General features: G+C 35.1%; 1 protein-coding gene across 1 annotated transcript in view; it reads right to left on the reverse strand.

Moving 5' to 3' along the window:
* Positions 1 to 12145, reverse strand: part of PIK3C2G (phosphatidylinositol-4-phosphate 3-kinase catalytic subunit type 2 gamma) — a 310994-nt gene that overhangs the window by 124569 nt on the left and 174280 nt on the right. The window contains exon 18 of the mRNA XM_019623621.1: positions 4330 to 4370. Within this exon, the coding sequence (XP_019479166.1) occupies positions 4330 to 4370 (41 nt within the window). The remainder of the gene's footprint in view (positions 1 to 4329; positions 4371 to 12145) is intronic.

Raw genomic sequence — 12145 nt, forward strand, 5'->3', positions numbered from 1 at the left:
CAGCCCTCTGGTGAAAGCTGGATAATCGTCATATTGTGCAGTGAACGATTCATGTGTTTGAACACAGCCAGAGGGGCAAGCTTATAGGTGTAAGGCAAAGCTGGCTTTGAAATGCCTTGTTTCCCTGGAACATCAGTTTCAAATCACAGCTGGGGTGGCTGCTTCACCCTTCAATCTTCAGAGTCACAAATAGCATGGTTTATACTGTGAGGATATTAAAGGTTCCCTGGGATACTATCCATAAGATTTGGGCCTGAGTTTGATGTCCTGAGAAAATTTCTGGGGCATTCTTGCTTATCGTCATGAAATAGCATGTCTCCTAATGTCGGCTAGTACCATTAAATCCTATTTCTTCCGGGTGTTCAGTAAAAACTTAACGGTGTTCTGTGAGGCCTCCATAACCTACCTGGCTCAATATCTGTTGGCTTATGTGATGATTTGTTGTGGTTGTGGTGGTTGTGGTTGTTGAGGCTGTACTTGCTGGGAAGGGATAATTGTCCTATCCACTATATCATAGGAATGTAGAGAGAATACAAGGCACATTCCATTGCCAATGCTGTCTCTGTGATGGCACAAATAACTTAGTTGCAACCTTAGTCTCTCCATTTGTAAAATGATGCTAATAATGTCTGTCCTATCATCAAATTTATGTTTCTGTTATGGACTGAATTGTGTCCCCTCAAATTCATATGTTGGAAGTCCCAACCCCCAGTGGGACTATTTGGAGATGGGCCTTTCAAGAGGTAATTAACATGAAGTCATAAGGGGGAGTACCTAATCCAATAAGATTGGTGTCCCTGTCAGAAGAGGAAGGGAAACCAGGAGAGCATGTGCATAGACGAAAGGCAATGTGAGGACCCAGCCAGAAGGCAGGCTGTCTGTACACCAGGAAGAGAAGCCTCGCCAGAAACCAAGCCTGTCAGCACCTTGATCTTAAACATCTAGCCTCCATTACTGTGAGAAAATAAAACTATTGTTTCAGCCACCCAGTAAATGATACTCGGTTATGGCAGCCCTAGCAACTAATATAGTTTGCTACCTTGAATTTTTTTTGTGTGTGTGTGTGTGACTCAGACCTATGTATATGTTCACCTGTCTACAAGATATCACTCTTGGATTTTTCAAAGACATTTTAACCTTAACATGACTAATTTCATCACAGTTCCCCCCCAATACCTGCTCTTTTACCCGAGTTACTTATCTCCATGAATAGAATCACCAGTCTTCCATCGCCTTAACTAAAAACAAGGTAGCCATCCATGATTCTTCTCTCACCTTCATCCCCAACATCAAATTTATTACCATATCCTATTGTGCTTACCATCTAAATAGCTCTCAAATCTGATTTCTTCTCTCTGCTCCCACTGACAGAATTTAACTGAGGCCTTAATTTCTTGAAGGTATTCCTAGAATCAACTGGTGTTGATTTTCCTACACCTGCATTTTAATTTTTTTTTCTCCCTCAGATTAGCCCTCTTTACTTAGGCTAATGAAGTACTGTTCTAGTGATGAAAATCCATATAGCCTTCAGGACAAAATATAAAACCTTGGTGTAACATACAAGGCACTTCATGATTTAGCTCCTCCACTTCTTAGTCTTGTCTCTTATTCCCATTCATGTTCTTCCATTCTGAACATATTCCATACTTAAAATAACTTGAATCTTCTCTGCTTTCTCACACTACAATGCTTTTGCATTGCCTCAGCCTCTGTGACTGAAATGATATTTCAATATGCCAACACCTGTGTATACTTTAATGTTCAACTTAATTAGCACATTTTCTCAAAAAGATTTTCTTAGATTTTTTTCCAATCTTGGGCAGGTGTGCAATATCCTCTCAGTAAGGGTGAAGTATTTCCCTGTATCCATTATTCTTATAACACTTATTTTATTGTGTTTTTAAAATTTGTTTCAATTTTTTTAACTACACTTTAAGTTCTTTTTTTTTAAAATTAGAGTTTATTGGGGTGACAGTGGTTAGTAAAGTTACATCGGTTTCAAGTGTACAATTCTGTAATACATCATCTTTGTATCACATTGTGTGTTCACCTCCCAGAGTCAGTTCTCCTTCCATCACCATATATTTTATCCTTTTTACCCTCATCTATCACCCTTGTTCCCCCCTTACCCTCTGGTAGACTTTAAATCCTTTAAGGGCAGAACTAGGACTGTATACTCTTGTGACCTAACAAAGTTTCTGGTTCTGACAGAGAAAGTAGTAGTCAACATTTGTTGAATTAATGAGCTGACTGTAAAATAAACCCATTCTTCATAAAATTGGTTTCTTCTATATCTTAATTAAAACTTATTGTTAATAATTATGGAATTATACAATCCAATTAAATTATATGTTTACATGCTATTTCCTCTAATATCAAGAAATTAATATTAAACTTATATACATATATTTAAAATATATTTATTTACCTACACATTAATTATTGTATTTCAGAATTTTGAAATATCCCAAGAGGTTACCAGATGTGTTCCATAATATTGTAATTTGAGGACTCAGGTCATGGGGAAAACTATTGGAGGAATTTTTATTAAGCAAAAATAATTGTTTAATTAAATAAATGGTCAGATCAAAAGTCCATCATTGGCAAAGTTACATTAGCTGAATGTTAGGTAATTTGAAAAGAAGTTAGCCCACAGAGCACTTTTCTATTAGATAAGCCATGGCATTTTGAAATTGAAATTTCTTGTATCTCAAGGGGAAAAATTACTAATGTAAGAAAAAAAGTGATGTGTGTTTGTGACACAGCATGCCTATGTGGGAGAATGAATCCATTTAGATAACTAATCAGAGCATCTATTTCCGAAAAAAAAAAAAAGTTTGTTTTAGATTTGACTGCTACCAATAAGGTTTTGATTGCCTGCTACCAATAATGTTGGTGCCAAAAGAGTCTGACCCTAAAATTTAATCTTATTTAAGATGTAAGCAGTTATAGTAATAATAAAAAGATATATCTATAATATCAAAATTAAAATAGACTGTAACAACCCATGGGTGGCCTTTATCCCCACTGCTATTTTTGGTTTTGATGCTCTTTAGAAACAAGTCTTGTCTACTTTGGACCACCAAATCATTTAGTCTTTCGTGGGATTCTCCATTCATAATCATCCTTTAAGAAAAGTTTCAGGGGTCTCACTTTGAGACTCTTTGTTTCTGAAATCATCAGAGGAGGTTGGATGATAGTGCCCCAATGGAAAGTGCTTTGGAATTAATTGTGTTTTTTTTGTGTTTTTTTTCCGACACACACATTAAAAAAACCCCCAAAAACAGTTTACTGTTCACATTTCTTAGAAAATGACATTTACTGAGCCATAATTTGGAAATTATTAATTCTAATTATAAATCAAATATTTACATGCTCTACTTTGCCCCGTAAATACTTTTTTCCCTAAAACAGTATTTTTCTTTGTAATAATATTTAATATTAGACAACTCCAGTAATGCTTAACTCCTTATTTTCTTAGTTTCTGCTTTAATATCTTTCTGTTCCCCTTAATTTTGTTTAGCAACAGAACAAAATAACTGATTTATTTTAATGTTTTTTTCTGTCTATAGTATAATACTTATTTTCACAAACGAGGAAAGCAGGGTGATGAGAGAGTAAGTTATTGATGAATTTTGCTTGTTTCCTTTCCCAAGAATTCTGGAAAAGTGTAAATAGACAAATAATCCAGCAAGAGAAAGTCTATTGTTTCTGCATGGTAAATTCTGCCTCACTGAACCTCATTCATGGTCCCATTTCTCTTTCTTGGATTGATAATACCATTGGCAATCAATTAAGAAGCTGTAATTTAGTTTTAAGGCCTTGAAATATAGGAAAAAAACAGGCTAAGGACTGAAATATATCTGAGTTTGTAATATGGTTGGATCATTTAATAACTGTGTGACTTTTGGTCTGTGACTTAACCTCTCTGAGTTTCAATAATATCTAATATTTCCTCTGAGGATTAAATGATATAATTTAGGAATGTACTTAGCAAAAGTCTGATGTTAATATGTGTTAATTAATAATAGTATTTGTTCTTGTTATGCCTAGCAATATGCAGTTTGAATTCTAGCTCATATTGTTTTAGATTTCATAAATAGTTTTGGTTACAGTGTAGCTCGTTTTACAAAAAATGTTTTTCCAAACATGACCTTTTGGAAAACTTAAATTCTTCTCAATCAGAATAACTGCTAAGTCAAAGAGATTTATTATTTAAATGCTATGTAGTCTACATGTTCAATTTAATGAAAAGAAGAATGCTGGAGGAGCTCTTTTCACTGTTCAAGACAAGCCTGGTTTCAAAGATACTCAAGTTTAGTAACTTACTTTGTTTCTTGTCATTGTCAAAAGCATTGGCAAAACAACCACTACAATAACAAACAGAACAAAAATAGAATAACAAGAGCAGTAATTGTATTCAAGGCACCATTGTGTTAATTGATTCAGCAGATACACTAAAGTTATTACCGATAAAACAGAATACTATAATAGATCTGATTTTTTTAAAAATTTCTCAACATATACTGAACAGTTGCTATAGATACATTATCTATACTTGACCCACACAGCTAGGCTTGATGTGTTCAGTATTTTATCTGAATTAATTGAGCAGGCAAAGAAGTAGCAATCATGAGCAAAAGATAGAAATTGACATTGGAAACCTCAATACTGTATAAATGGTTGTATGGGCCCAGATACAAGAGAGCATTTTGCCTTTTCATAAGACACATGTGCTATAACTTTTAGATTAAAATTTGCACAGTGTGGAGAGAATAATGATTTCTTTCAGTATCTTCCCAAATAAAAAATACCCTTGGAACATAAGCTTTAGAATGGGAGTTGAAATATAGAAAGATTTATGGAAATAATCTTATTTAGAAGTGATTTTTAATTGTATAAGTAGTATACAATTTTAAACAACATCTTCTTTAGAACCATCTTCTTCCTCCCACACCCATCCCCATTAGAAAAACAGATAAAAAAAATAAAATTTGCCCATTGAGACTGAGAGAGGCAGCTTAGACCACTGTTGGTTTGGGTCTTCCCTTTCACATTCCAAGATAGCTCCAGGGAACTTTGTGGTTTGAGGGAACATATGTTTAAAACATAGTGGAATAAATCAACTTTTCTATTTTTAGAAATGCAATGGTTGAGGCCAACAGAGAAAAAGTGACTTTTTTAGTTTATGCAAGTGTTTTATTTATTTATTGCCCTAAGATGCATTTCAGTCATTGGTTTATCTTTCGCATTAATCCTCTTTAACCAACAAAATTAAGCTGCTCAGTTTCACATCAATACGTTGACTCATTTTCTCATTGTTAAGCACATGCCTTTTTTGTTCAGTGCAACAAGGGCAAGATTACAATATTTTTAGAAAAGAATTTACAGTAGCATTTGCATTCATTATTTTTTTTTGAAACTCAATCTTTGAGAAACCAATTTTGAATCATAAATGGTTAGAAATTGTTTTTAATCACTGATTATTACTGCTCAAAGATCATGAGGTACAATAATTAATCACAACTTATTTTTTTATAAGGGAGAAGATGTCACAATAATGATTTGCTCCCTGTAGTCTCACAAATCATGACCTCACACTGGACTTACGGAAACTGGGTCAGTCAGATCAATTCAACAATCAAACATAAGGAGGTCTAAGAATTTCCTTTTAAGCATTTAAAGAATAGGCTCATTAAATCAAAGATGATATGTTTCTGAAAACAAGGAGGAAGATTAGTTGGCAGCTGTGAGGTCATGAGTAGAGCTTGACAGAAAGATTTACAAGAAAAGGGGCGGTGATCCTTATGAGAGGGTGATAGCCCAAACATTTGATCATGAGAAGTGAGGAGCCTGTTTGCACAGATTCCCAGGGAAGGACCTTAGTTATCAAAAGTGGAATGTGTATCAGGATTCTCGTCAGGCAAACCTTATCTTACATCGGTTCCTGAGTCAGGTCTACTTGGCTTAACATAGCTGAAAAATTTCTGAAAAATTATTTGTAAACAAAATTTTATAAAACAAACAATGTTTTAAAGGCTCTGGCTGGGGAGAGCATTCAAGAATCAACAGGGAAGGATAAACATCAAGATAAATAAATAATCATGGCTGATAAAAAAAAAAGACTCAACAGGGAAGACAATCAAGGATAAAACTTTGAAAAGAAAATATTCCCTTGCTTTCTTGCTTCTTGGTTTTGGAAGTCAGCATTTTGTGTGTTGGATTTCCTACCAGAGAAATACTACTATACTTGAATGATTCTAAAAGTAGGAGGTGTAGAATAAATTCTCTGAAGCAGTGTCTATTTAAAATCTATTTGCCAACTTTGAGCAAACTAACATAGTTGTAACTGGTTTTACTGAATTGGTGAATTTGTAATCAATGAATAGCTGGATAGTTCAGTTAACAGTATCAAGTGATTTGCACATGACTCCCTGTCTTTCAGCATTTCAAAAATAGTACATTGTGAATGTCAAAAGGTCATTCAGTACTTGATCTTCTAAGATATGGTAAGCTCCATTAGTGAGCTCAATAAAAATAAAAATGAAAGGTGAAAATGAAGAGTCCTATTGATTGTGTTTTTTAAGAACAGTGCTCTTACATTATCATATTGCTTCTATTAAATTAGGAACATGCAAAGTGAAAAACGAGGTTATTAATTCTATTTGTGTCAAATGTTAATACTTTATTCATGTGTGATTGAATTAGAAGTTTGCAACAGATGAAGGTTAGGGAAGGGTAATGGCGATTATATGACCCGGGAGTCATCTTTACAGCACCTTCTCCTTTCTATGCTAAAGTGGTTTGCTAGTGACTTTCCCCATGTGCTAGTTCTTGAACCTTCGAAGATTCTCTACATAAATTCCTCCATTCATCTGTTTATCATGCCATCCAACAAATGTTTAAACTTCAGGAAGGCACTAACATTTTAATATTCTTTAAAACAGCCTTATCATTTAACTAATGAAATTTATTATAAATGTTACAAGCTTGGATGGATATATGTAAAACATTTATATGAATAAAATGCAACTGTGTATTTTATATGTTGTGATGCAGTAGAAGATTTCATTTTTTAAAAGGGCTCTACAGATAAAAACGTTAGAAACGAATACTTTGGTACCAACCCTGAAGATGTTTGGGTTGGAAACAGAAATCTGAATATTTCAAGATGAAATGTGACAATGCTTAAGTACATTATTACAATTTTCGTTGACTTTTGTTTTTTTAAAAAAGTAGTTGATTAAGCTCACTATTTCTTCCTCACATTCCATTGTTTCTAGGCATTTCTCATGATTTCAAGTTCATGTGCAGAGTCCAAAACAACAAATTGTGTTGTTTCTACCTTTAATGTACTCATATATCCTGAACCTGATTGCTTTATACCATTTTCATCACTGTCACCTTACTCTAAGTTGGGACTATTTGAACTGTTCTGCCTGTTTTCATCCTTGCATCCCCACACATACACACAGACACGTACAAAACCTATTCATGACCCAATAGCTATGAGGCTTTTAAATTGTGAATCATTTCATATTCTTCCCTGTTCAAAATCCATCTGCAGATTTCTAGCTCCTTCTCAATAAAATCCAAGACTCTTACCATGGCCTGTGGTGCTCTGACCCCTACCTGGTCTCACTGCCAACCCCCTGGTTCACTCTGGCCTTCACGAGTCCACATGTGTACCGTCCCAGCCCGCAGCTTTGCAGCAGCTTCCCACACGCATTTGGATGGATCCTTCCTTCACTCCATTCAGATATTTGCAGAATATCTTCTCTGCCTACCAGTGCATTTTGAACACTGCTGTATTTGTCATAATAATACTTGTCACCATTTGACATCGTACATTTATTTGTATATTTTCTTTTTTTCCTTCTAAAATGTAAGCCCCTAAAAGCACACAACTGTGTTTTGTTCACTGATGCATCCTAGCAAACTGGGAGGTACCCGATAAAGATTAGATGAATGGATAGATAACTAGATGAATGTGCATGCCTTTTCTCTTTTTCTGATGATGTGGACTAACACCAAAGTCAGCCATAGAAGTAGTGCTTACTTTTTTACATTATTTAATCTTTGAATATCTATACAACTCTTGACACAGTGATTTTCTTGAAATGCTAACCTAAACTTAAAGCAATTAGAAATCAAAATTTAGAAAAGTTGATACAGTTAAGATTATTTTCAGTCTAATTCTATGTTGTTTTTATATTTATTTATTTGTTTGTTTTTGTTTTGTTTGTTTATTTTGTTCTTTAGATTCCATACATAAGTGAGATCATAGTACATCTGTCTTTCTCTCTCTGACACTCCATTCAGCACAATACCCTCCAGGTCCATCCATGCCGCAGCAGATGGCAAGAACCCATTCCCTTCCCTGGCTGAGCAATATTCAATTATATATATGTTCCACCTTTATGAATGACTCTTTATCCATTCATCAGTCAATGGACACCCAGGCTGCCTCTACATCTTGGCCATTGTAAACAATGCTGCAATGAACATATGGATGCACATGTCCCCTTGAAGTAGCATTTTGGGTTTCTTTGGAGAAATAACTAGAAGTGGGATTACTGGGTCGTTCTTTGTGTCTTGTTATAGCCTTTGTTTTAAAGTCTGTTTTGTCTGGTGTAACTATTGCTATTTCAGCTCTTATTGTTTGTTTGTTTCCATTTTCATAAAATATCTTTTNTGAACCTTTGAGGCTATTTGTTGCTATGATGGAAACTTATAAATATGCCAAATTTCATATTCTTTCTTTCTTTTTCTTTTCTTTGTTTTTGTTTTCATTTGTTTGTTTGCATTGCCTTTGGAATATGGAGCATATTCTTTAAACATACCTTGTGTTAGCCCTGAGGATATTTTGGGGAAAACTTAATTATTGAAAATAAACAAAAGTCATCTGGAGCCATGTCTGGTGAATTAGATGAGTGATAAATCTGAGTATACTATTTCAGATAAAAAAAAACTATAAAAGTAATAAAAGCGGCTTTCTTTTATGGATCATAAAAAGCCCCAAAGGGTATTTCAAAATTATTTGATCTGGCTCATTTTGGAAATGTATATTCTGTTATACTGCTGGAATTTTATTGTTATTTTATTACTAGTAACATACTTTTTGACTCATTTAAAAGTGTGAACAGGCCTATGTACCATCTGTTGCTTTGTCCAGTCAAGTGTTTGAGTATCTAATAGAGATTCTTTCTTAGTAAAACTGCATTAGGGCAAAGGCAAGATTTTTTAGGGCTCATACAACACAGGACTAGACCAAGGGCCTGATGGCTGAGTGCAGCCAGGGAGGCAGAGCATGTAGCTGCTCTGGGAAACTCAGAGCTCTGCTCCGATGGTAATAGTTAAGAGATGACTGAAGTGGCCGAATAGGGAGGGGAACAATGACTTCAATGAGGAAACATCTCTATCAGTATGTTGAGTGGAATTTCCCTTTTTGTCCTGGAGTTGGTTACGAAGACTTAAGATTAAAGAAAAGAGACAGCAGATATCCTATATTTTAAGAATGGACAGAGAAACAACTAGAGGCCAGACAACTCTTCCAGGCTTATTGGGAGATGACCTAAATGGCTATGGTACACCAAGCATTATCTCCCCTACTGGACCTTATTATATATTTGCTGGTAGGGTTGAAGGAAAGGGGTGTTTGAGAGTTGTGAGTCATCAGCCTAGTGAGGAATGGAGCGGTTCCACGAGGCTCACGTCTCCCTGNAGCGAGCTCTTAACCAACTGAGTCACTCGGTTGGCCCTGAAGTGAGTCTCTTGTAAGCACCATATGTAAGAGTCTTGTTTTCTTATCCATTCAGCCACCCTATCTTTTCATTGAAGCCTTTAATTTATTTACATTTAAAGTAATTATTGATATGTAGTTATTGCCATTTTATTATTTATATTTTTTATCTCTCTCTCTCTCTTTTTTTTTCCATCTTAAATAAGTCCCTCTAACATTCCTTGTAGTACTGGTTTGGTGATGATGAACTCCTTTGGTTTTTTTGTGTCTGGGAGGCTCTTCATCTGTCCTTTGATTTTAAATAATAGCCTTGCTGGGTAGAGTATCCTTGGTTATAAGTCCTTGCTTTTAAATACATTGAATATTTTGTGGTACTCCCTTCTGGCCTATAAAGTTTATGTTGAGAAAGCAGCTGACAGTCTTATGGGAGCTCCCTTGTAGGTAACTAACTGCTTTTCTCTTGCTGTGTTTAAGATTCTCCCTTTGTCTTTAACCTTTGGCATTTAAATTATGATGCATCTTGGTGTGGGCCTCTTTGGGTTCATCTCGTTTGGGACTCTCTGCACTTCCTGGGCTTGTATATTTATTTCCTTTGACAGGTTAAAGAAGTTTTCCATCATTGTTTCTTTGAGCTGCTGCCGCAGTGCTTGAGCTCAGAGGAGTGAGTTCATCAGCAAGTAAGTTCATACGCAGGCTCTATAACAGGAGCTCCTGGGACTGCAGCTTCTCTTGTCTCACTCAGCCACAATCTCTGCAGGTTTTCCCAAGCAGGAGCTATGGGGACTTCTCTCCCTGGCACTGGAACTCTGGGCTGGGGAGCCTGATATGGGGCTGGGACCTCTCGCTGCTATGCAGCTTAGATTTTTATGTGATTTTTAATGATCACATGGAGGTGTGGGACCAGCCACTTTCATGTCTCTGCCCTTCCAGTCTCAAGGTGGCTTCTTCTGTACATCCATAGTTGTAGGGCTTCGATTCAGCTAGACTTCAGGCAATTCTTAACAATGGTTGTTCTGTAGTTTAGTTGTAAGTGATGTGGTCCTAAGAGGAGGTGTGCACAGCGTTTACCTATTCTGCCATATTCTATAAGTTGTTTTTAAATTATGTAATTCTTAAAAGACAATTAGTAACAGTACCCAAGCAGCCAAAGTCTTTATCATAATTTATCCTGTTTCAGGTGAATCTTCATTTTTTTAATCTGTTATACCAGAGATGGACAGTACTTAGGAGCATCTGGAATCACACTACTCTAATCCCAGATTCAGCACTTACTAGCTAAATAACTTTGTGCAAGTTATTTAACTTTTCTAAGTCTCATTTTCTTTGTCTTGAATATGAGGATATTAATATAATCTGTTCTACAATACTACATGTCTTTGTATTGTGAATTAGCTCAGATGATTAGTATATGAGAGAATGATGGCCTGTGTAAAAGTTACATTTATTCATTAGCAATTTTTTCCTGTACATTAATGTTTTGTGCCACAAATAAGTAGCAGCTAAATGCAAACTATAGCAAATGAGTTGAATATAATAAACAGTGGAGGAAGTACGGTAATGTTCTAGTAGTTTTCTAGTAGTATCCAAGTTCACAGCTCAAAGTGGACATAAGCTCTCTCATAAAAGATCCTTCTTTTCATCAAGGTGCCTTTATCTTATATTTTAAAGTTAAATCTCATATTAATTTTATTGTTCCTTATTCATTAGGCATTTAACATCTTTTAAAGTGCTCTGTTATTTATTATTAAGATGGGTTATTTTTTTAGCCGGTGGAGTAATAACAGTGTTAATAGAAATTTTGAATAGTCAGCCTCAACACTCTTCACCCACAATCCTTATTTCTTTTAGTAAATGACTCTGCAGAATGTTTCTTTAGAAATGCAAATAGTTATGGTGAGGATTACAAGAGATAATCCATATGAAGCTTGATGCACATATGTGTGTGTGTGTGTGTGTGCATATGTAATTTTTTAAGAGTACAAAGATCTAGATACTGTCTTAAACATGAGATACACAGATAAGTAATGAATCATAATGTGCATATTGCTGCTTATAACAGTTTTGAAAATATATTTTAAAATTGATCACTGACATCTGTTTCTAGTAGTATAGCAATTAAAATATTTTAAGTTTCCCACAGTGGGGAAAAAAACTTCAAATACTAGATTGTAATTTAAAATATTTATTTATAAGAGCATTAAATGTGTTGATGAGCCAACAGGAAGGGAAAGATTTTTCAGATGCCAAAAAAATAAAAGGAGGAAGAAATGTGAAGAGGTAAACAGGACTCTGAAAATAGATTTTGCATGGTATTTGCTGAATGCAAGTAACCTGGAGTTTTGTTTTTCACATGGGGTATAAGAAACAAAAATTGTGCTCTAAGAACAGGGATTTAATAAGAGA

Source organism: Hipposideros armiger, unplaced genomic scaffold (assembly GCF_001890085.2).
Source record: "Hipposideros armiger isolate ML-2016 unplaced genomic scaffold, ASM189008v1 scaffold_554, whole genome shotgun sequence".
Classification (NCBI taxonomy): domain Eukaryota; kingdom Metazoa; phylum Chordata; class Mammalia; order Chiroptera; family Hipposideridae; genus Hipposideros; species Hipposideros armiger.